General features: G+C 40.0%; 1 protein-coding gene across 1 annotated transcript in view; it reads right to left on the minus strand.

Annotated features, from left to right (window-relative positions):
* Positions 1-6,195: 6,195 nt before the first annotated feature.
* TMEM150C (transmembrane protein 150C) overlaps positions 6,196-26,017 on the minus strand; it is a 98,483-nt gene continuing 78,661 nt past the window's right edge. The window contains exons 2-8 of the mRNA XM_060093314.1: positions 22,193-22,282; positions 20,883-20,936; positions 20,720-20,752; positions 20,189-20,256; positions 12,541-12,668; positions 8,976-9,153; positions 6,196-6,404 (exon numbers count right to left, since the gene is read on the minus strand). Of these exons, the coding sequence (XP_059949297.1) occupies positions 6,196-6,404; positions 8,976-9,153; positions 12,541-12,668; positions 20,189-20,256; positions 20,720-20,752; positions 20,883-20,936; positions 22,193-22,272 (750 nt within the window). The 5' untranslated portion in view covers positions 22,273-22,282. The remainder of the gene's footprint in view (positions 6,405-8,975; positions 9,154-12,540; positions 12,669-20,188; positions 20,257-20,719; positions 20,753-20,882; positions 20,937-22,192; positions 22,283-26,017) is intronic.

Raw genomic sequence — 26,017 nt, forward strand, 5'->3', positions numbered from 1 at the left:
AACTAAGCACTGTTCTAGGTGCCAGGTATATGGCAGACAAAAATCCCTGCCCTCGTGGAGCTTGCACTTTAGGGGTAGCGAGGATGAGATAATAAGTAAAAGGTGTAAGAGAGTGTTACGTATGTCAGACTTTTAAGTAATCACAGGACCATGTTTTTTTAAAATTTATTTTTGGCTCCGTTGAGTCTTTGTGGCTGTGCGCAGACTCTCTAGTTGTGGTGAGCAGGGGCTACTCTTCGTTGTGGTGCTCGGGCTTCTCACTGCAGTGGTTTCTCTTGTTGCGGAGCACGGGCTCTAGGCGCACGGGCTTCAGTAGTTGTGGCAGGGGGGCTCAGTAGTTGTGGCTCGTGGGCTCTACAGCGCAGGCTCAGTAGTTGTGGTGCATGGGCTTGGTTGCTTTGCGTGGGATCTTCCTGGACCAGCGCTCGAACCCATGTCCCCTGCATTGGCAGGTGGATTCTTAACCACTGCGCCACCAGGGAAGCCCAGGACCATGTTCTTAAAAATGCTATGGAGCAAAATAAAGCTGGAAAGAGTGACAGTGTTGGGATGGGCTTGAGGGGGGTGAATTTTAGAGGCCAAGGAGGCCTTAGTGAGAAGGTAACACTTGAGTAGGTGAAGGTGAGAGATTTAAATATCTGGGGGAAGATTGTCCAAGCCAGATGTTTTAGCAAGTGCAAAAGTCCTGAGGTCAGAGCATGGCTGGCTGTTGGAGGAACACAAGGAGGCAGAGGGAGTGGACCAGGCAAAATGAAAGGTGGAGAGGCAGGTCCTGTTGGGGCTTGTAGGGCATTTTAGTCAATGGAGTTTTTTAGTAGGAGTACAAGAGAAGCCATTGGAGGATTTTAAGCAGAGGAGTGATGATCTGAGATCATTGTGACTGCTGGGTTGAGGACAGTCTGAAGGGAGCAAATGAAAAAGCAGAGAAAGTAGTTTCTGTAGGCTATTATAAAAGTCCAGGAGAGATGGAAATGGCTTAGATTAGATGGTAGCAGTGGACAAATTCTATTATAATTTGAAGATAGAGCAAACCAAATTTGCTGACAGATGTGGGTGGGGTGTGAGAGAAAGAAGAGATAAGGATTACTTCAAGGTTTCTGTCTGGTAACTGAAAGATGAGTTGTCCTTAACTTAGATGGGAAGACTCCTGGAGGAGTGAGTTTAAAGAGATCAGATCAGGACTGTTAAACTTCAGGTGCCCTTCAAGGGGAGATGTCACAACGGTAGTTGAATATACAGGTCTGGCATTTAGGATAGAGGTCTGGGCTGCAGAAGTTGGGAGAGGTCAGCATATGACAACTGTTCAAACTAGAAGACTATATGAGGTCACCAAGAGAGTGAGTGTAGATAGGAAGGAAGAGTTCCAAGGCCTGAGCCATGGGGGACTTCAACATTCAAAGATGTCAGGGAGAAGAAGGCCCAGCAAAGGAGACTGAGGAGAGGACAGAAGCAGGAGGAAAACTAAATGAGCCTGGTGTTCTGGAAGCCACGTGAAGAAAATGTTTACGCAGGTAGGTGATCCAGTTGTGAAGTGTTGCTAGGTAAGGTATGGAAAGAATGAACTGTGTATATAACATGACAAGGTCTTTGGAGAACTTGAGTAGAGCAGGTCCAGTGAAGTGGTACAAGCAAGACTGGAGTGGGTTCAAGAAAGAATTGATCCTACTGTTTAGCACAAGGAACATATTCAATATCCTGTGATAAACCATAATGGAAAAGAATATGAAAAACATATATATGTATAACTGAGTCACTTTGCTGTACAGCAGAAATTAACACAACATTGTAAATCAACTATACTTCAACAAAATTTTTTAAAATTTTTTGAAAGAATTGGGGGCTTCCCTGATGACGCAGTGGTTGAGAACCTGCCTGCCAATGCAGGGGATACAGGTTTGAGCCCTGGTCCGGGAAGATCCCACATGCCGTGGAGCAATTAAGCCTGTGCACCACGAATGCTGAGCCTGCGCTCTGGAGCCCGCGAGCCACAACTACTGAGCCCGTGCACCTAGAGCCCGTGCTCCACAACAAGAGAAGCCACTGCAATGAGAAGCCCACGGACCACAACGAAGAGTAGCCCCCGCTCGCTGCAACTAGAGAAAGTCTGTGTGCAGCAACAAAGACCCAATGCAACCAAAAAAATAACAAATAAATAAATAAATAAATTTTTTAAAAAAGAAGAAAGAATTGGGAGACAGGGGCTGGAGAGAGCAAATATGGACTTTTTTTTTTTTTTTAAGATAGGAGAAATAAAACAATAGTTATGCTAATGGAAAGATCTTTGCTTTTCCAGTGAGGAACCTAGCTTTCTTACCCATCCTCCCTTCCTTGGACTTCAGATTTGGATATTTGCTGTTTCTTGGAACCCTCACTTTGAGGAATGTTAATAGGGAATCTGAACTGATGTGGAACTGAGGATTGTGAAAATCAACTTATTTCATATGTGGAATTCTCTTTCCCCAACTTCCCACTACTTTGGGGGACAAAATACATGTGGCCAGGAGTCCACTTACTGTGGCCAGTAAGTTACTAGGCTGTTCACAAATGTTTCTCCCATTCTGGGCACATGGCAGGAGAGCCACCCTAGGGTATGGCCATGTGGTTTTGTTTGTCACTTCATAGCAACTTTAAAACCAGTGAGCAGTCTCCCACATTGCCTTGGCTGACAGCAACTGTGGAAGCAGTGTTAAGACAAAGCATCTACCAGCCAGGGTCTGAGTCATAGTGATGAGCAGAGCCCCTTTGCTAACCCGGGATAGACACCTAGTATGAGTAATAAATTTTAGTTTCATTAGTTTTATTTTGGGATAGCAAAACCCAATCCATCCCGACATAATGCCTAAGGACCAAAATAAACAGTGATGTACCAGTCTCCACAATAACCAGCAGAATGCAAATTTCAGGGTACGCAAGTTTTACTTTCCCATACCAGGGGCAAAGAAAACCCAATAAATAACACGGGTAATAAAACTTGACCTCACTGTCAGTTCTCCATTAAATCAAAAACTATTGAACCTTGAAAATGTTAACATTGTTCGTAAAATATTTCTCTCCTAATCAGGAAGGCAACTTTTCTTCAAGAGACTCAGCTGGACTACCAGAAACATAGTGTGGTATATTTACTATTTTGTTCTCTGGGTCGTCTGCGTTAGCTCCTCCAGGAATGCTCACTCCAAATGCAGATTCCCTGATCTTGTCCTCCTAGATGAATGCTGTGGTCCTTAACTCCTAGGAGGTTCTGTAATCTTGATCTTCATGTATCTGTGTGGTCTAATACAAAAATTTATTTGGTCTTTGTCTTCCGGTTCCTGCCAAGAGCTGCTAAAACTCGGAATTTTCTGAGTGATAGGAATGGCTTTTGTTTTTTGTAATGAGCCCCTTTGATCACACTTGAGTTTATGCTAATGAGATCACTAAGGGTGAGGCCACTAGATGGCCTCAGGATGGAGCTGGTCACCAGAAAGACCAAGTGGCTAGACCTCCTGACTGACCTCCAGGCATGGGTGGCAGAGGGGGCTGGAGAGGAAGCTCTATAAACTCAGCAATAGTGAGATTCAGAGAGCTTCTGTGTTGGTGAGCACATTGAACCCCGGGAGGATGCTGTGCCCCTGCATCCCTCCCCTTCCTTGCCCCATGCATCTCTTCCATTTGGCTGCTCTCAAGTTATATCTTTTATAGTAAACCAGAAAATGGAAGTAAAGTGTTTTCCCAAGTTCTGTGAGCTGTTCTAGGAAATTATTGAACCCAGAAGGGAAGGGAATTGTGGGAACCCTCCAATTTTATGACCAGGTTGGACCGAAGTGTGGGTAATCTGGGGACATGATACTTGCGACTGGCATTTGAAGCGAGGGAGGTCTTGCGGGACCAAGCCTTTAAACCCGTGGGGTCTGAGGATAACTTTGGGTAGTGTCAGAATTGAACTGAATTGTAGGACACCCAGTTGGTGTCCAGAGAATCAGAGAATTGGTTGTTAGTGTTGGAAAACACCTAGAAATATGCTGCCAATGTCACACTGAAGTTTTCAACATAATGTCTGAGTCAGTTTACACATGCTTTAATATTAGAGAAGAAATGTTCTTGTAAGAGACAAAAGAAAAATCACAATTCTGCACAAAAGAATTTTATTTAGTGGTCAGATCCCGATGAATAATGCCAGTCATTGCTTGATTCTGTTAAAATGCGCTATTAGATATACTCTTAAGAAAGTGTATGGTGCATCACCAAAAGCTATTTAATTTGGATTGTGTAGAGTAAAAGAAAACTTCATAAATCTTTGTTCTCTGATAAAATTTTTTAAATATAAAAATGAAAAAAAAAAACCAAAAGCAGTATTCAAAAATAATAAATGTTACCTTGGACTATTTACAGTAAGATGACTTTCTAATAGGAGAACACTCTCTGCTTGTCTCTTTTTCTCACATTTTACTTGTCCCTTAGAGGTGTTCTGCCTCCCCCATCTAACCCTTACTCGTGACTTCTTCCATTCCTGTCTTGCATGAAATGGTCATCTTCCATTCTCTCACACATCTTTGAGTCTTTCTCTGATACTCCTTTTTCCTACTGTAAATTACCAGTAATTCTATTCAACAGATGTTTGTTGAGCACCTAATATGTGCCAGGCACTGTGCTAAGAGGTGGGGATAAATACAGAGATGAAAAGTCATTGAACCCCCTCCTCAAGAAGCTCAGAGTTTGGGTTGGATTAAAAAAAATGTTTTTCACATTATATTCCATGAAATCCCAAGCCCCTATGAAGTAAGTTTGGGGATTTCTTGAAACAAAGTGCACTCACGGAGGGTCTATCAGCTTGGCCCACTCCAACGCATTTTGACTTAGAATTCTGCCCTTTTTTATGAAGCACAACCTCTAAAGCCCAGGAATAGAGTTTGAGTTCTAAACTCTTCACAACTGGGAAATACATTAGGTGTTGTAGGGGACAAACTGAACCAATTTGTTTTTTGGGGAGGGTAACGTTTTAATTGGCTTCTACAAATTCTGAGTATGAAAAGCCCTTAACCCCCCGCCCCCCAAAATACTAAGTTTGAGCAATAGATACATATTAAGAAACTCCTCCTTAATTTCGATTTACAACACGATCCTCTGAAACTCCTCTCTTTTACAAATGTCCAGCAGGAGCTCTTTTTATTACCTCCACACGTATTTCTTTGTGCTTTTCTGTGAACATTTTCTTAGCTTCAAACATAAAAGCAGCAAATTAAGCCTGCAGGTGACCTTTCTTCTTTTTTCTTTTATTATGTTGAACCCCAAACAAGCTCAGTTCTTGCATTTGGCCTACATCTTCTCTGTCCGCGAGGCCTCAAGAGAACCATGGTAGTTACTTAAAAAAAAAAAAACAAAAGAAAACAAAGCAAACTATGAAATAGAAAATAAAAACTGAACATAGCATACTATGGAAGCAAAACTGAAACCACACCCTCACTGCCCCCATCTGTCTATGGCAGACCATGGCCCTACAAATATTCACATTTGGAAATATTTTCTCAGTCACAGTAAAGTCCAAATCATGGTGATGGGCTTCCCCCTCACAGCTCGTAGCATATTCCTTTTGTCGAATCTGCTTAGCCAACCACTGAATGATGATGAAGGGAGTTTTTGTGGGAATGTTCTATCCTTGATCCAACATCATCCACAGGTTACATGGGGTCACATCTCTGTACAGTTTCCATCCAACCAAATGATACTCTGTCCATTCAAGAACCCTAGTGCCAGATTCACAATGTTCTCACGAGCTGGTTCCAAGCCCTCTGGATCTGAAGGCAACTTCGGGACTTGGCATTATTCCCATGTTACATTTGGCCTGCCCAAAGTAGGGCGATCAGGATGTCTGGAATACATGAAGAGGACAAGAAGAGCAGGGGGTGTTGGGAGAGAGGGGAAAAGAGAGGTGATCATGCACAAGCTTCTTGCTCTCTCGTGCATTATATTTTCAGTGTTAACAGCGTGTATTTCGACACATAGGGCTTGTGCTTTTTTGTTAAATAACTCGCCCTGAAACACTCATTTGGCAAACATGGCCATGAATGTGTGTGTGTGTGTGTGTGTGTGTGTGTGCGCGCGTGCGTGCACGTGCCTGTGTTTACGATGTGTCATGAGGTTGTGTGTCAAATCCTGTGGGTGTGCCTAGGCCCCTCCCCTGTGCTACGCCCACCTCACCAGCAAGGAAAAACTGATGGGTTACACCTGGTCGGTTTGATATTCAGAAGCTTCAGACAGGCTTTCTGAGAAGCTTAGGAAAGTCTCCTGGTATTCGGAACATACAATCTCGTAACGATAATGCCGGAACTCCACAGCAAAGGTGCCAAAGTAAGACAGGAAGCACATGACCAGGCCCCACTGGACCCTGGCTGCGTACAGGTGGATGCCTTGGGCCATGAGGATGAAGTCTGGGGAGAAGTAGTCAAGGCAAGTTCCTCCATCGGCCTCATTAAGACGGGGCTGCTTTCTGGGCAGAGATAGGTTACAGGAAAAGCCTGGCTCTCCCCCCGACTAGCAGAAGAGCTTCACAGAGCCAGCTAAACATCATCTACATAAATAATACAAGGCAACATTATTGAGCCCTTACTTTGTGCCAGACATGCTTCTAGGTGCTTTCATGGAAAACCTAACTTATTCATCACAACATCCTGTTATCAGCAGTTCGCTTAAAATAGGGAAACGGAGGCCAAATGGGTTACACGGGTATTAACTGGTGGAACTGGGATTCAAACACAAGCACTCTGACTCCCTGGCCATGCATTCGACCGCTATACTCTATGGCTGCCTAATAAACTGTGAGACTAGCTAAAGAATTACAATTACAAAGTAACTAGTTGGCCAGAAAAATAACGCTGTATTTTTAAAAGACACTGCAAATGACGATGGAACAATGTGAACGCATCAAATAGCTAACTACCTCCATATAAGTTGTGTTTGTCTCTGCAGTGCTACTACTAAGGTCTAAGTGGCCCCTCTTCTTCTCTCTAGTTTTCACTGTTGCCTTTCAGACAATATTCTATAGGCTGGTTTCATTCCTGGTGTTGCATTTAAACTTGTGCCCAAATGAAAGCAGGCAATTAAAAAACCAAAGAACAGATGATTCGTCTATGCCTGACTATACACAGAGTGTATGTATGTGTACACACACACACACACACATCAGTATATATGAAGGTAGGAGCTGGGGAGGAGAAAGGTTCATAACGTTCTATAGTGAAAAGCTACGAGGCCAAGGACTAAATAAGGTTATTTAGAAAAACCAGAAGTGTTCCCTTAGAATTAGTTCTACCTTCAGAACTTAGCCTTAAAATCTTGGGAAATTTTCAGAGAGTGAAAAAGCCTGTGACAACTACTTCAGCCAAACTTCACTCTCCTGACTAGGCCTGGATTCATTCACCTGGGAACCACGAAATGGTTTCAAGTCTTCGGAAATATCATGGATCAGAATTGTTTGGTATAAGCTCAAAACTCAGAATGATTTAAAATGTGTACATACTCTTCTGACTGAGGGTTCAAAATGTTGCCAAAGCAATATTAACTTATAGGGGAGGGATACGTCTTCAAATCTTGCACTGGCAGAATTCTGACCCGTTTACTCATAAAATATTTTATCAGGTTGCTAGTAATCAGCAAGTTTTTTGGCTGGAATTTCAAGTCCTTGAATGTTCTCAATCTAATGTGACTTAAGAAAACCGCTAAAATGACTGAATGGCAGTTTGTGAGGGAAGAAGAAATAAATGGCTCCAAATACTCCACTAATGAACATCTCCAAATGCTAAACGTTTTCGTATTTTAAAGCCACTCTAAGGAGGGATGGCATAGTGGTTACGAGTATAAGAACTAAGCCTGAGTTTAGAACAAATCGACACATACCATGTGGGTAATTAACCTCCGTTTTTCACTATTCTTACTTGTTACGTGAGGATTAAAAGGGGTGACACATTTAAAGTGCTTAGAATACTGCCTAGCACATTATAAGTACCCAGTAAATATTGGCTATTACATTGATGATTGTAACTGTGTTAGCTATACAGTTTGCCGTCTAGGAACTCCCTTCTTCTCCAGTTTCCAGAGGACCTAATGGAGTGAACACTTAGGATTGAGTGACTGATCTGATTGGTGGGGTCATTACTGGCTGACTTCCACTGGGCCCTGCTATAGTAGGTGGGGTCACTGTGCTCCACCCTAGACCAGTCCCTCTGCGATCTGTTTGGGCTTCAGCTGAGTGTAGTGCTCTCCTCTGCCTTTCCCTGATTTCTCTGCTTCTTACTGGGTGGATAGATTGAATTCCAGGGTGTGAGATAGGAGGCCTGCACGATTTTCCTCTCCAAGTTTACTAGGAATAAAGGCTGATTTCTTCATCCCCATCTGGCTCTGTGTGACTGTTCTCCATTGGTTCAAACTGTGAGGGAGGAAGGGAAATAAATAGCACCTCAAAGTTATTTGTTTAGGACAACAGTACATGCAGTGGTAATCTAGTTCTTGAATTTCTTTTCCAGAAAAGCTTACTTGTTTTCCTGAAAGATATAAATGTATTTTTGTCCCTAGAAATTCATTTTAGAGTTAATAGATTAAATGAAATAACAGAGCCACTAATAAAGTCGAAAATGAAAAGAATTTTTCAAGATGGAAGGAAAAAAACCCCACAATTCTCTTTTGGTTATGCATTCTGTGTTTTTCACAAAAGGAAACTTTACATCAAAAGGAGAATGCATGGCACCATTCCTACAGATTGAAACAGTTTTGAGAAGGCAGAGCTTGTTTTATCTTTAGCTCTCCATCTCCACTTTGGCATGAAAAATAGGTCTGAAAGTTTTCATTTTTATACCCATTTATTTTTCTTTTTTGTCTAATATTCTGAGTTGATCCGACAGTATATCCTAACCAACTGAGAATGGCAATCTTCTCATCTTCTACATGGACAACTTACCTGTGTTTTAATCTCACTGGCAAAGAACATTTTCACAGTCAAAGGATACAGAGGACCACGCAGAGAGTGACAGATGCTGAGAGAATAACTCGTGGAATTCCAACTTTCCGTCCTTCGTTCTTGATGTTTACTTTGAGTGTCAATGCAGCCTGGATCCAGCAGGTCAACGTGCCAAATCCAAAAGTCAAGGAAGTTCCGACATTATGGATTTCTTCATCATTTGTGAGCTAAGGGATGAACAGATAATGACCTGTGGAGGCCCATTTAGAAAATATATACAAGCCAATGGAATACGTGAAGGAGAAAAAAATAGGTAAAGGGTTGTCCCAATAATGGGATGATAGGTTGTAGAAAGAGTAGAATCCTTCATCTCCACTGGCTCTTTGTTTCTATTCTCCATTGGTTCCAACTCTGAAGGGAAGAAGAGAAATGAATAGTATGCCCACACCTCAAAAGGTTTGTTTGGAAGAACCATACAGGCAGTGGTAATGTATTCTTTGAATTTATTTTCCAGAAAAGCTTTGTAGAAAAGTAAAAGAAAAAAGCAGGAGAGATACATAAAAAAAGAGAAATGTCAAAGTTTCTACAGACATAAACCCCAAACTCTGTTTTCTAGACTAAGAAATGAGACCAGAATCCGGCTGTGTTATTTACTGATTGAGGATGGTCAGTTCTAAGCAGGTCAACATTTCACTGGCCTGGACAACTAATAACACTTGAGCTGTTCTTTACTCTTATAAAACTGGCCAGTCTATGTAATGTGGCCAATTCATTGTTAATGGGCTTTTGTTTTGTTTTCCTATTAAAATAAGAAAACTGCACTTATGAGCTTTTGCCATATCTGGAGACCCATTAAAGGGCAACAGTGTTTGAAGATTCCTGGTCAAGGCTTTTATACAGTTAATAGGTTAAAGGAGACCAATCTGGGTTATTTCAATTGGGGGTTAGGGATGTAAACTGCCCAAATCATTACCCACTGGTTTAAAAAATATATCTGTCACTTAAAACACCTTTATTAATTGCATATATTTTTAACTACACATATAGTACCCCACATATACAGGAAACATACAGGAAACAAAATCTACTGTTGAAAGATGGCTTTAAAAACATGGTGAAAATATCTTTTTGAATGGCCATTGCCTTCAGGTGTTTTATTGTTTAGCGTTACTATGAATAATGGTTGTATCAAATCAATATTACTTTCCCTTTACAATTTTTTTCTATTGTTTTGGCTGTAGGACTTTTTTCTTCTTTGAAGAAGCCATTTTCCCCCCTCACAGTTCAAAACATATTTTTGAAACATTTTATTGTTATTTATTTATTTTTTGGCTGCACAGCATGTGGGATCTTAGTTCCCTGACCAGGGATCGAACCCACACCCCCTGCATTGGAAGCGTGGAGTCTAAACAACTGGACCGCCAGGGAAGTCCTGAAACACTTTAAGTAATGATTCCCCAAGTCAAATTTTACTTCTAGGAAATTGGTTTTCCATGCTCTACATAGTCTGTTCATTTATTTTTTAATTCTAAGTTTAAAAATAGATGATACAGGGCTTCCCTGGTGGCACAGTGGTTGAGAGTCCGCCTGCCGTTGCAGGGGACACGGATTCATGCCCCGGTGCGGGAAGATCCCACATGCCGTGGAGCGGCTAGGCCCGTGAGCCATGGCCACTGAGCCTGCGCATCCGGAGCCTGTGCCCCACAACGGGAGAGGCCACAACAGTGAGAGGCCCGTGCACCGCAAAAAATAAATAAATAAATAAATTAAAATAATAAAAATAAAAAATATTTTTAAAAATTGTAAAAAGAGTATAGATTGAAAAGTCTGTCTCTTATCTCATATACTAGCCACCTGGCTTCTCCACAGGCAACTAATGTGTTATTTGTTTCCTGTGTAATCTCTGTAGATATTCCAGAAAATGTTCTTCATATATAGCATCATCATTTACAGTTTTGAATATCTGTGGTTCACCCAAACAACCCAATCACTGGGATTCTTCGGGGAACTTTAGTGAAAAACAAAATGTCTACTCAGTAACTTCCATCTAAGACCTGGTTGAGAGAAATGATAGTTACTGAGCATTTTACAACATGCCAGTCCCTGTAGCACAGATGGATAAGTGGAGGAAAGACTACCACCAAAATCTCAATAAAAAATGATCTGCGCCCTAACATTTTGGAGCTTAACAGATAAACTCTCAAATATTCTCCTGATAATTCAACCTCCTAGCCAATAGGTTCTAAGAATGCAGCTTTCTCATTATCTAGGTTGATATGGAATGAGATCTAGAATAGTTAGAGGAATGGGTGGGATTGCCTGCCTATCTGTCAGACAGCCCATTAAGTAAAAAATACTTATTAAGGACTTCCCTGGTGGCACAGTGGTTAAGAATCCATCTGCCAATGCAGGGGACACAGGTTCAAGCCCTGGTCTGGGAAGATCCCACATGCCGCGGGGCAACTAAGCCCGCACGCCACAACTACTGAAGCTTGCGCGCCTAGAGCCCACGCTCCGCAACAAGAGACGACACCGCAATGAGAAGCCCGCGCACCGCAACAAAGAATAGCCCCTACTCGCCGCAACTAGAGAAAGCTTGTGCGCGGCAACGAAGACCCAGTGCAGCCACAAAAATAAAACTAAATAAAATAAATAAATTTATTTATTAAAAAAAATACTTATTGAGTTGCTACTGTGTGCCAGGGGACATCTTGGGGAATGAGTTATCCTAATTTAATGAATTATCAGCACTGAGGGTCAAGGACGAGAGACAGTCTTAGAAAATCCACTACCATATTTTCAGTAAGAACATTCCTAAACGCTCACTAGAATGCTGAGTGTCTGGAATGCCTGCACCATTTGGATTTCACTCAACAGACGGGGGAGAAGTGTCAGGATTGGTGTTTGACTGCAAGGAGGAAGTTTCTAGCAGCAGTATATCGCAGAGGCCGGAGGATGCTGGGGAGGGAATGGAGGCAGGGAAAACAGAAAACTACTGTAACTGGGCAGGGTCTCCATGTCTATTTTACAAATGAAGTCATTTAGGTCAAGAGTTGTGTGAGGGTATTGGCAGGGGAAATTATGCTTAAGTGACCTTGGGTTTCTATATCTCTGGGAAGAAGACTGAGGGTTAGTACCTCTTTATACAAGTCACAGGTGTTCTAGAGGAATTCTGGATTTTCAAACTGACCCCCATGTGAGCTTGCTAATCTAAAATGCAAGGTTTCATCCAATAAGGATGTTCAATGTTTAATTACAGAAAGGCAATGATCCTATTAATTTTCTAGAAAGGTACATTAGAATATAATTTGTTATGAAAAAAAGTATACAGTGGTTTGAAAGCCCTATTTTAGTAGATACATTTCCCAATAGCTGTGCTGTATTTCCAATGCATAGGGAGGAATTTCTCATGTTTAATTCAGACTTACATAGGCGAGGCTCAAAGAACAGATGGGCTGACTGCTGGAGAACCTGTGCATATCAGGAACCACTGTTAGCATTTTTTTTAAGATTCATGGAGAATTCTATGGGCCACATAGTGACTATACCTCAGTGGCTGTGATCATCATATAGGTGAAGTGTGAGATGGAGGTGAAAAAGGCCAAATGAAGTACCTGAAAATTACCAAGTAAGGTCATTCCAAAGGAAGCCAGACAGAGCGCCACCAATCCACTAATATTCAGCCACGGATTTAAAACCTTTGGTTTCAGTTGTATGAAGCGCAGAACAGCTACCACCAGAGCTGGGAATAAAACAAAACGTTATAAATGAAAAAGTTAAATCACACAGTCAGACTAGGAAGCAGCGTTCTAAAGCCACAATGTGCAGAAGTCAACTTTTTGCCACAGTACACCTTTAAATCTCTAAAATGACAGATGCATTTTTAAAAGAAATTTTCCATGCGATGTTTCTGATTACTGAGATGTTTTATTCTAGCTAACCTGGGGAAAGCAGAGAGGAATTGAAGCAGCATGCTATATGTTATTTGGGTAAAGCAAGATGATAGACTGGTAACAACTAGTGTTGTTCTCAGAGTTTTCAAAAACAAGGTCAGCACAAGACAAACTGGCTTAAGAGAACATCACAGAGGCTTGGCATACAACAGATCAGACACAGAGAGACAGCCCGTGGCACGGGAATTCACTGATTCAATCAGCCTTTAGTTTAGAACCGTGTTAGAACAGATAGGGCAAGAAAACACGGGGAAGAAGACAAGGTTACCAATCTAGACAAACCTGCTGGTCCCTGTGCCAGAAATCATCCTTGGGGATAGGAAGGAAGATAAAGGCACATGTACAAATCCCTTTATTACTGGTTTATTCCCTCTCCCTTCTGATTCTACCTGCAGGTGTTCATTGTCAAAGGACAAAGACAGCTCATCCAAATTAGAGCAGTTACAGCAATAAAATCATGGAATCTGTATTTTAATATAGCAGATTTGGGGGTTTGGTATGTACTGAAAATCATATTGATTATATTAATTATTCTCAATTCTTCAAATGATGTTAATTACTTATTTTAAAATCCCACTCTTTTGAATCAAATTGTCATTGGAGAATCTGCAGAGAGAAAAAGGAAGTTACTTAGATTTCAAATGTGACTTCTAATAGTAACCTTGAGGCCAGTCCATACTCAAGTGACTAATCTAAGAATCCCCTTTTATTAATTGCTTAGTGCAGGGATATTTTCATATTTATACAAAAAGCTGCGAGAGGTCAGTCTACAAATGATTTTTAAAAAGCACTTGCAATTAATATGTTATATCTAATATAAAGAAATGCACTTACTACTTCCTAAGGCAATTTATTTTGACATTAAGGTTTAGCGGGGAAGACAGTTAGGAATTCAAGAATCATCCTATTTATACAGCAATTAGTAGGTAATTATTTGCTATAAGTCTGCATTGATTTCAGGCCATTATTAGTAGCCATTAACAAAGAAACCCATTCACAAGTTTGCATTTCCCGAGTTTGCATTTCCCAAGTATGACAAATTTCATAGTTTCAAGCTACAAAGTTAGTTCAGTGAGTTGACTTTCAGTTCCAAGTACCTCTGGTCAGAGTGGTATACAACTTGGTTAATAGTTGGATTTTGGAAACAAAATAGAAATAAACTGCAATCTATGAAATCTTAAATTGTTTGGATCTGATTTAGCTTTTAGTATATTTATGTTAAAGCTAATGCCCATGATTCATCATCAAATTAATAGATTATACTTGCGTTGATAATAGTTTTTTAACATCTTTATTGGAGAATAATTGCTTTACATTGTTGCGTTGGTTTCTGCTGTATAACAAAGTGAATCAGCTATACATATACATATATCCTCATATCTCCTCCCTCTTGCATCTCCCTCCCATCCTCTCTATCCCACCCCTCTAGGTGGTCACAAAACTCCTAGCTGATCTCCCTGTGCTATGCGGCTGCTTCCCACTAGCTATCGATTTTACATTTGGTAGTGTATATATGTCCATGCCACTCTCTCACTTCGTCCCAGCTTACCCTTCCCCCTCCCTGTGTCCTCAAGTCCATTCTCTACATCTGCGTCTTTATTCCTGTCCTGCCCCTGGGTTCTTCAGAACCATTTTTTTTGATAATAGTTTTTCAACCTAATGGTTTGAGGGATCCAGTTAGGAGTTATCATATTATCAGAAGTCTATTAATGTTGACAATAACTATCCTAGAGGATGAAAAAATAAGCACAATTTCTAATACTTTTGGGGATATGAATAGGAGGAAGAAGTGGGGAGACGAGAAATTCAGCATAAGCGCCCTGACACAAAGTGATCTTCAGATAAAGAAGCCATTAGATTTAGACCAGAAATCTCCACACAAGGCACCAGGGGAGACATTTGCTAATTAATTGTGTGTGGATATTAGTCAGTACATAATGACAGAATACCGAGGCAGCACATTTAATTTCTTTTAAAAACGACTAGTGGAGAGTATGACTCTGGGAACTTTCTGGTTGTCATCCAGTTTGGAGGGCTAGGATGGTGCTGGAACTCTGGCCGAAGCCCTAACCCACTGCCAAAGCAGACACGGAAATGGCTCTTCACATTGACCATCCAGGTAGTTTGTGCCCCTCTACCCAAAGGGACACAGTTAGTGCCACTGTCTGTGTTACTCATTTCTCACCAGTGAACTCTGGACATCTACCATTCTCCTGGCTCCAGCATTGCTAGCCTTCTCATTTGTAATATGGATGGTAAATCACTTCATCAAGAACAGATGATGACATTAAGCAGGAAACAGAAACCTCCCTGAAGACAGGAATCAACCCAACATTCCCAAGTTCCAGAACAGCATTCCAAACACCACACTTGGCCCTTTTAACCTATTAACTCCATTATTAATCAGCTGAGACTAGGCCTAATTTCTTTCCAAAATAGGGTCTAGTTGAAATTTTACGGTTGTGGAAATAATAAAGCTTCTGATCCATTAACAGTTTTATTAACAGGTTTAAATACAGACAGATTCAGAATATCTGTTATGAAGTCCATTTACAACCAAGTAATGATTTAATTATACCTTATTGAAAAAGTTTTCTTGGGCAGTAGGGCAATTTCAAAGCCATCTTTATATATGTCAACCAATTTTTACCACATTAACATTCTGCTCAATAGATATATTTTTTGTTTCTTAAAAATTTAAACTTTTACTTACAGTTTTAGAAAAGATTTTTAAAACCCACCCTTTTGTTGCTTTTGATATTTCCAACAGTCCTTTGCTATACAAGTGTCCCTTATTGAATTTATCTGTCTGTTAAAAAATATAAATATTAGAGTAATTCCTTATTTTCTTTGTTAAATTCTTTTATTTTGAAGCTGATTGGGTTTTTAAAGTTCAAACTCAAAACATCAGCTCTTCACTGCAGTTCTAGACTGGTGTCTGGCCAAATTCTTTTTCATTTTGTTTAGTTTTACTGTTTATGCATCAATAATTCTTATTTATGACAGCAGTAGAACATGACAATCAATATGTTTTGGCTGAAGGAGGGAAAGACGCCGCTATTAGGTGACCAAAATCATTCACCTATTAGTTTATCCTCACAACCTCTCCAGGGCAGAAAATAATATTCTTTTTAAGAAATGTGTCTTGGTCTCCAAAGAAGACATACAGATGGCCGAGGCACATGAAAAGCTGCTTAACATCACTAATTATTAGAGAAATGCAAATCAAAACTACAATGAGGTATCACCTCACACCAGTTAGAATGGGCATCATCAGAAAATCTACAAACAACAAATGCTGGAGAGGGTGTGCAGAAAAGGGAACCTTCCTGCATTATTGGTGGGAATGTAAATTGATACAGCCACTATGGAGAACAGTATGGAGGTTCCTTAAAAAACTAAAAATAGAACTACCATATGACCCAGCAATCCCACTACTAGGCATATACCCTGAGAAAACCATAATTCAAAAAGAGACATGTACCAAAATGTTCATTGCAGCTCTATTCACAATAGCCCGGAGATGGAAACAACCTAAATGTCCATCATCGGATGAATGGATAAAGAAGATGTGGCACATGTATACAATGGAATATTACTCAGCCATAACAAGAAACGAAACTGAGCTATTTGTAATGAGGTGGATAGACCTAGAGTCTGTCATACAGAGTGAAGTAAGTCAGAAAGAGAAAGACAAATACCGTATGCTAACACATATATATGGAATTTAAAAAAAATGTCATGAAGAACCTAGGGGTAAAACGGGAATAAAGACACAGACCTACTTGAGAATGGACTTGAGGATATGGGGAGGGGGAAGTGTAAGCTGTGACAAAGCGAAAGAGAGGCATGGACATGTATACACTACCAAACGTGAGGTAGATAGATAGTGGGAAGCAGCCACAGAGCATGGGGAGATCAGCTCGGTGCTTTGTGACCGCCTGGAGGGGTGGGATGGGGAGGGTGGGAGGGAGGGAGATGCATGAGGGAAGGGATGTGGGAACGGATGTATATGTATGACTGATTCACTTTGTTATAAAGCAGAAACTAATTTAAAAAAATTAAAAAAAAACTAAAGACAGAATTACCATATGACCCAACAGTCCCACTACTGGGCATATACCCTGAGAAAACCATAATTCAAAAAGACACATGCACCCCAATGTGCATTGCAGCACTATTTACAATGGCCAGGTCATGGAAGCAACCTAAATGCTCATCGACAGATGAATGGATAAAGAAGATGTGGTACATGTATACAATGGAATAGTACTCAGCCATAAAAAGCAACAAAATTGGGTCATTTGTAGAGATGTGGATAGATCTGGAGACTGTCACACAGAGTGAAGTAAGTCAGAAAGGGAAAAACAAATATCGTATATTAATGCATATATGTGGAATCTGGAAAAATGGTACAGATGAACCAGTTTGCAAGGCAGAAATAGAGACACAGATGTAGAGAACAAACGTATGGACACCAAGGGGGGAAAGTGGGGTGGTGGTGGTGGTGGGATGAATTGGGAGATTGGGATTGACATGTATACACTAATATGTATCAAATGGATAGCTAATAACAACCTGCTGTATAAAAAGAAATAAACAAATAAATAAATAAAATTTAGGAAGTTAAAAAAAAAAAAGAAATTACCCAGCCCATAAAAACTAACCACTCTGTAACCTGGGGCCTTTTGACTTCTGAGATGGCCCACACTCTGTCTGTGGAGTGTGTTTCTCTCTAAATAAATCCACTTCTTACCTAAAAAAAAAAAATTGTCTTAGGTCTTTACACCCCATCCCCCAGGAGAAATGAAAGTGTGAATTCAGGACAAAAAGCATAACTAATTCTATAAGGAAATCACTGAGCATTTGAACTTTGATTAGTCCATCAAAAAGATATAAGGTCTTTGCTAACTGATTTTAATAAATGCTACACCAACTCATTTGTAGGTTATAAATTATAATCTATACAGCTGCCAACAAGCAGTGATTTATAGCTGGTCTATGTTGTTTTTTACAATCAGTGATGTTGTCTAAAGTAACAGTCTGAGGTCTAAGAGGGATAGGCCTGGGGAGACAAAAGCAACCACAGTTTAGAGCAAGAATCATTAGTAAACTGATTCTTTTTCATTCCCAGATAAATAATTGTTGGTTCACGCCCACTGAACACTAATCTTAATCAGTTCTGTGTCTACCAGATGGCACTAAAAATGATGAAAGATAATAAAGTATAAATATTGGATGCTGTAATACCTTAGAGCAAAAGCTAGTAAAAACTTAATTGCTTCTTGGTGGAGCAGGGGAGGACTGGAGAGTCAGATGATGATGAATGTCATCTGCAAGAGGGGAACTTGTTTTCATGACTGTGTTTTTGGAAATGCTTTTATAATGAGTTAATCATCAGCTTTATAACTGGATAAATTTGTGAGCTGTGCAAACTGGCATATTTTAGGTTTTACACTAAAGACTATTGGGACATATCAATTTGTCTTAAGAATATAAAGGATAATTTATTGTTTCCAACATGGTCATTGGTTTCTTTAAAGCCCAGTGGAGGACAGACAGCCTGTGACAGCTTCCTCATAAAGGCAGTCTCCTGTGTATCATGATTAGAAGAGGTAGTATTTGCAAAGCACTTAGCATTGTGCCTGGAATATTAAGTGACTGTCATCAATTATTGTTATTATTGTGCTCCATGGGGATGATCATATGAGTCTGAACCAACCTGCAGGCCTATGTGGTGTGATGGCAGATGGGCTGGGAAGGGTCCCTGACCCTGCAAGTCCAGATTCATCCTTGGGACTTTGTGTTCTATTAAATGCAAATATCTCCTTAGAGGTCATTTATGCCTTAGCTTGAATATGTTTATTAGAGCTCTTTAGAAGAGTAGTGTCAAGACTAGGAAAAAAGAGTGAGTCTACAGCTCCTGGCAGCTTTGAGGCTAAAGGCAGTGAGGACAAAACTGGACCCACTAGCAGTTCCCCTGGTGCCTCACAGGGAACATTCTCCATGTTTCTCACATTATCAGCCTTCTGAATCAACTAAGATTCTGCCTGTGTTGCATGTTGGACCAACCGTCTCCCTTGATTTTCCAGGGAATTCTACACGTCTTCCCTTTTCCTACAGCAAACATTAAAAGGGAACATGTAAGAGTGAATAGAAATTTCTTTGTGGGGCGTTTATAAATAGATGAAATAACAGGGCACCTCTCTGGGGGACAGGTGCCAATACTCCCTTGGTAATAACATCATCATTCTCTCTTACTTGGAGTGAAAGTCTCACTATGCAAAAGAACCACTTCCAGAAAACCACTGTTGAAAAATTTAGCTGTCACTGGCCGACCCAACAATATGCCAGTGGTGGGTAGCTGGCTGACCCTTTGAAAGACAACGAGGAGTCCTGGCCTGGAGGAAATGGGCTATAAGGTCAATTTGGAGGAAGACAGAGAGCATGGGTGGTTCCCACAATCCCCAGGGAACAGTACAAAGGGGACAGGATATTAAATGAGGGCCTTGGTCCCTAAAGGAAAAGTGGGGAATTGGGGCCAGGCATGAGTACAAAAGGTTTCTTTCTTTCTTTTTTTAACCTACATTTCCATTTGCCAGCTTGATATGCGTATAGGCACAGGGGAGAGCATCACCCTAATGTTAAGGCTGACCTTTAGATTTAAAGACAATATCTACACACATCAATATTTATCATAGAGCCTAAGCATTTTTTCATCTTGCCAGTGAAGGAAAAAAATAAGGCATTCTTTTTAAAGCAAACATATTGCACAATATTACATTCTCATGCAGGATTTTATGGCCCATGAAATATATCATTTCATTCAGCAAAAGAAATAAAGTCAAGAATTGGCTGAGGGCCTCCCTGGTGGCGCAAGTGGTTGAGAGTCCGCCTGCCGATGCAGGGGATACGGGTTCGTGCCCCGGTCTGGGAGGATCCCATATGCCGCGGAGCGGCTGGGCCCGTGAGCCATGGCCGCTGAGCCTGCGCGTCCGGAGCCTGTGCTCCGCAACGGGGGAGGCCACAACAGTGAGAGGCCCGCATACCGCAAAAAAAAAAAAAAAAGAATTGGCTGAAATGATTAAAGATGGTAAAAGGAAAAGAAAACGTAAGGTAAGCAGGTGAATGTAAAAGGATTCATGAGAAAAAAAGACCCTCAAAACAAAAAGCCCTCTTCAGCATATTGACATGATATGATACCAAATTATCAACTAAGCCCACCATGCTTTTGATATGGGTTTGGGAGAATTTAAAATAAAAAAGAAACATACCAAAGCACATAAAGCATTCTTTATGTTCTTCTTACCTAGGAATGCTGCCATGTTCATAACTTGACTAAACACACAGCTTGCAGGAGGTTCATCACCTGCAATACTTGAAAAACAGGAAGTGTTTTATTATTACTGTAGTAAAATCAATAACTCTCCACCATTGACTGAATGTCTGTGTCCCCTAAAAATTCATATGCTGAAATCCTAACCCCCAATATGATGGCATTAGGAGGTGGGGCCTTTGGGAGGTGATTAGATCATGAGGGTGGAGCCCTGGTGAATGGGATTAGTGCCCTTATAAAAGGGACCCTAGAGAGTTCTCTTGCCCTCTTTCTGCCTGTGAGGACACATGTGAGGATGGCAGTCTGCAACCTGGAAGAAGGCTCTCATCAGAACCTGACCATGCCGGCACCCTGATCTTGGACTTCCAGCCTCTAGAGATGTGATAAATAAGTTTCTCATGTTTATAAGCCACCCAGTCTATGCTACTTTGTCCTAGTAGCCAGAACTAATACACCCTAAACTTTCCTAAGATCCAACAGATCAGAAGAGAATTATCAAGTTACCTTATATATGGTGCATGCTTCACACCAGGTTTCCTGGATAACAAAAGAAAACCCAGAAGCTCAGGTTAAAGCATGGTCACTTGTACATAGTTCAACTTCATCGGTGGCAAAGTTTTTGTTAAATCTACTGATGAACAAAGAATTACCCAGAGATAAATTTTACCTTTCAGCTGAGTTTAATGGGAAAATTTTGTCATCTTCCACAGCTATAAAGTATCTATGAAGAAAAAACAAAAAAAATTTATAAAACAAAGAGATGTAAAAAAACCCAAGAATCATTTGTTTCCCAGTTTTATTGGACTAACCACATTAAATCATATTCATTTTTTTCTAACTGGGAAAATGTTGTTTTACTGCAATGCTTTACCTATAGCTCACCTAGCCCTCTGAACCGTAAATGTCATTAATAGTATTTCTTTAATTTTCAAAAGAAAATTAATGGCAATTAATTAATGGCAATCACAATAATCTGAAAACTGGGAAGCAAAGAAGTAAGCCCATACAACTTTGGGCAAACTAAAATTAGGATTCAAAGTTTCTAATTTCTCAGGAATACGTGTCCACCTTTCTTAATGAACTGCAAGGAACTAAAATAATTTTCTAGAAGTAAACAGTACTCGAAATAAGCAAGTGTGGGAATGTTTTGTGGTAAGCAAGACTTCTAATGTAATGATACCCATTTTATAAACGTACCAGACCCAGTCACACACACCAAAAACCTGGACTATGAAAGGGACTGTGAATGGAATCTTTATAGCACGTTAGTGTCAAATTAGCAAATCTTGCAAATAATGAGTCCACATCACCAGTATTCTTCACCGTCTGCTTTGCATAATTTATTACTTGCTCTTATCATTTACTTTGGGTGAAAGAAGAAGGGAAGGGAAGTGGGGAATTTAGCATGATTGAATTAGTAAACATTATTTTAAAGTATTTACAAATACATTCATATGAATATGAACAGTTGTCCCTCTGTATCTGTGGGGGATTGGTCCCAGGACCAGCAGTGGACACCAGATTCTGTGGATAATCAAGTCCCATAGTCAGCTCTACATCCAAGGGTCCATATCCTCGAACTCAACCAACAATGGACCATATAGTACTATAGTATTTATTGAAAAAAAATCCACATATAAGTGGGCCCTCGCAGTTCAAACTTCTGTTGTTCAAGGGTCAACTGTAACCTATGCATATCCTCCTGTATACTTTCATCTCTAAGTTATTTATAATACCTAATAAAATATAAATAGTTGTAAATGCAATGTAAATGCTATGTAAATAGTTGCCAGTGAGCAGCAAATTCAAGTTTTGCCTTTTGGAACTTTCTGGAATTTTTTTTCCTGAATAATTTTGATCTGCAGTTGGTTGACTCCAAGGATGTGCAGTCTGCAGATACAAAGGGGCAACCATACTATCAACACTTGACATTTTTATCTACATTGCACCTGAGTCCTTAAATAAGAGAATACTCACACTATCCACAATCCAGCTGAAGTAAACAAGGTAAATACAAGGGGTAAAAACATCCATATGCTGCATTTCTTCCCATCCATGCCTGTACCCCTGAAATAAAATGAACAGGTGTTAATAACAAAGGCAAAATTTGATCTCACTCTTTCAAGATGGAATGGAAGTTTACTTTAACCTAAAAAAGTGTATTTTATGAATCCATGATTCAAATCAGTGTCATTACTGTTACCTACACAGGTAGGAAATCCCTTGAGGAAGTAACATGGAAGACTGTTTTCTATCATTAGTTTAAATATTCCAGAGTTTTAGTTGAGAACTGATGGAAAATTTCTCCTAAAGACGTGTATCATTATACAAGCACCTGTGTATTTAAGAAAAGACCAGAGAGATTGGTTTAGGACTTTCAGGAGAAAAGCTAGATATCAAAGGCACACTCCAACCTACTTTTAGTGCTATTATTAACATTTATGGATTATGGATCTATGGATCTGGCATGTACCTATGTCTACAGCTTGGCAGACAAGAGTGTGAGAAACAAATGGTTACTAAACAAATTAGCAGCGCAGGAAGAAATGACAAATGATTTGGAAATCTGAACTTTCCTCATGACATGTTATAGAGCAACAAACCCAGAAGACTCTAAAGACGAATGCTCTAGAAAACAGTGTATTGTGTATAACTTTAAATTTGCTCCAACCAACACAATCAAAAAGGATACAGATGTCAGGCATTTTGTATACTATATTTTAAAAGAAAAACATATACATAAAAAGTTCTCCACAAAAATGAAGTGAAAACCAGAAGCTTCAGAAGTGTCTGTGAAAAGTTATTGGTACAGAACAGAAAGAAACAACTAATTATCACTTTCCTTCTTTTCCCAAAGCCATCAGACAAAATCTATTTGAGACTCTGGATGCCAACAATCCTTAAGGCAAAAGAAAAAATCTGTGTCAAGAAAATAAAGTGCCCTAGTGACTTCTGCAGGTGACCTGACAAAGAGAAGGGTAAAGTGATTAAATGGCACCTCTAAGGAAATACCACTGCTCATTATTTGGGGTTTTACAATTAACTGCAAAAAGTCACTTACTGGGTTTGAACCAGCGCTGCCACATTTCTGAGCACCTCTGCAATATCTGCTTTCATGTGCTGAGACTCCCTGGCCCTTCCCAGTGTTGAGAACAGAGAGAGAACACAGCCTTCCCTTCCAGGCTGGTAATCTGCGAGGTCTCGGGAAGGTCTTAGTTCCCAGAACTGACCTACCTGATTAGGTAGATCTTTCAGATCAGGGGACAGACAACTTGACCTAATAATGTGTCTTTGAACAGACATGCTGTAGTGTAAACACCTACTTGGGTAGGTGTGTTAAATAAATTACAGAATCTAGGAGTCGAAACACATTAGAGCCACTTTCAATCAATTTAATTCAGTCTAATCCAATCTGATCCAGTTCACAGATATTGACAACGTACTTGTGCCAGGTACTACATAGGGCAGTGGAAATACTGAGGTCTAATGAGTATAATTCTTTATATGTAATAGTCTATGCAATATATAAAAGCTATTATCTGAGCCAGTGGTGCATGGTTGCCCAGTTTATACGATGTCGAAATGATGAACATTTTAAACATATACAATATGACTTTTCAGTGTCTATTCATTTATTTATGTCCAGAAAATTGTGAGCTCATAATAAAGCTATCAATAATGCTAACAAAAATAATTCCACCAGTAGCCAAGATGCAGAGGGAGTACAGAAAATAGGGATGGTAACGGAGCATGTAAACCAATTTTTCTGGATCTGCCCCTGAAATAGGGCGCTCTGACAAGATGAGTACAGCCAAAAGGGTTACACTGGAGTAAGAGTTAGGGGACCTAGTTCTCAACTTTCACTTTGCCTATAACTGACTCCGTAAGCCTGAGCCAGTTACTTAAATCAGCAACACCATTTCCCCATCTTGCCGCATGAAGACTGAATTCTAAGAGAGGGAGAAGGGCATCAAAGACTGAAGCCTCACAGGGTGGTGGTACCTTGGAAGTTAACCCATGTTCAGTATCTTAAATTTTTACAGTAACAGAATGCTCCCATATACTCAGAGTAATCAGCTGCAGAAGAACTCATGCCTATGAACCATTTTCACACTAGGCTCGTGAGTAAATCACAGTGTCAACTGTGAAAAACACAACTGCCAAAAGGCTAAATATTCACATGGGCTTCCCTTTTAGGAATGTCTATATGGAAGATCAAAATTTTGAAGTAGGAAGTTAGAGTGAAGAGAGTTAATGAGATAATTCTAAGACCAAGGCATCAAGCACAATAGCTTTGTGTACTAATTTCCTTTACAGAGAGGCAGTATGGAGGACTGGAAATGGTATGGCCAGGCATAGGACTGAAGCCCAGTTCTGCCACTCACTAGCTGTGTGATCTCTGGCAAGTTATTTCATCTCTTAAGCCTTAGTTTAATGATGGAGATAACTTCTATTTTGTAGAGTTGCGCTGAGGATTAATGACAAGGCAGGTAAAGTCCCTCACACATAAATACATGTTCTGTAAGTGGCATCCCTGCCAACTCTTAACTGCCAAGCAGATCAATACACCTGTTAGGACAAGGGCAGGGCCTCACGACAGCTTAACACTTTCTTCTCTGGGCTCCTGCTTTTCTAGAACAAGGCAGACTCCCTTCCTGATAGTATTAATAATAGTTTCTTTCCTCAGATGATGCTCCAAAATATTAATTAATACTTTTTCTTAAACATATATTGAAGGCCCACCTTCTTAAGTTTCTACCCTCTGGTTATCATTAAGTATGCATTGCTTTTCTTATTTTGTTTTGGAAGCAGCTAAGGTGGCTAATGGCTACTCTCCTAAATTGTTTTATTTTTACTAGTTAAATTCTCATAGGGAAAACTTATATCCAAATTATGAGAAAACCATACTGTATCCCTTGCCTAATGATAGATGAAATTTCCCTTTTTTAACCTAAAAGGATGCCTTGGGAGGTAAGAATAAGTCTATGGATAATTGTATTATTTAGCTTCTAATGGAACTATTTTGGTGCTTCCTCAGGAAGTTTACATTGGTTATGCTTTTTTTTTTTCCCTTAGAGAAAACTGCAAATTCATGGGCAGTTGTAAGAAAGAAAACAGAGAGATCCTGTACATCCTTCACTCTTTCTTCCCATCCTGTATAACCACAGTACAATATCAACACCAAGATACTGACATTGATGTAATCCTTTCACTTTATTCAGATTCCACCAGCTTTACATGCTCTCCTTTCTGTGTGTGTGTGTGTGTGTGTGTGTGTGCACGTGTATTTCGTTTATGCAATTTTACTACACGTGTAGACTCATGTGGCCACCACTACAGTCAAGGTACAGGACAGTTCCAACACCTCAAAGATCCCTAATGTCGCCCTTTTATAACCACACCCACTTCCCTCCCCTGCACCCTCCTTAATGATCTCTAGCACCCATTAATGTGTTCTCCATTTCTATAATTTTACCATTTCAAGAATAACATACAAATGGAATCATATAGTATGCAACCTTTAGGATTGACTTTTTTTCACTCATCATAATTCCCTGGAGACCATCTAAGGTTTGTGTTGATCAACAGTTTGGTACCTTTCACTGTTGGGTAGTATTCCATGGTATGGATGGACCAAGTGTGTTGATTTACCTCTTACAAGGTATCCGGTTTGTTTCAAGATTTTGGCCATTGCAAATCAAGAAGCTATGAATATTAGTGTACAGGTTTTTGTGGGAACATAAGTTTTTTTTTAATTGATTATTACTATTTTAAAAATATTTATTTATTTATTTATTTACT

Source organism: Mesoplodon densirostris, chromosome 1, assembly GCF_025265405.1.
Source record: "Mesoplodon densirostris isolate mMesDen1 chromosome 1, mMesDen1 primary haplotype, whole genome shotgun sequence".
NCBI classification, from domain to species: Eukaryota; Metazoa; Chordata; class Mammalia; order Artiodactyla; family Ziphiidae; genus Mesoplodon; species Mesoplodon densirostris.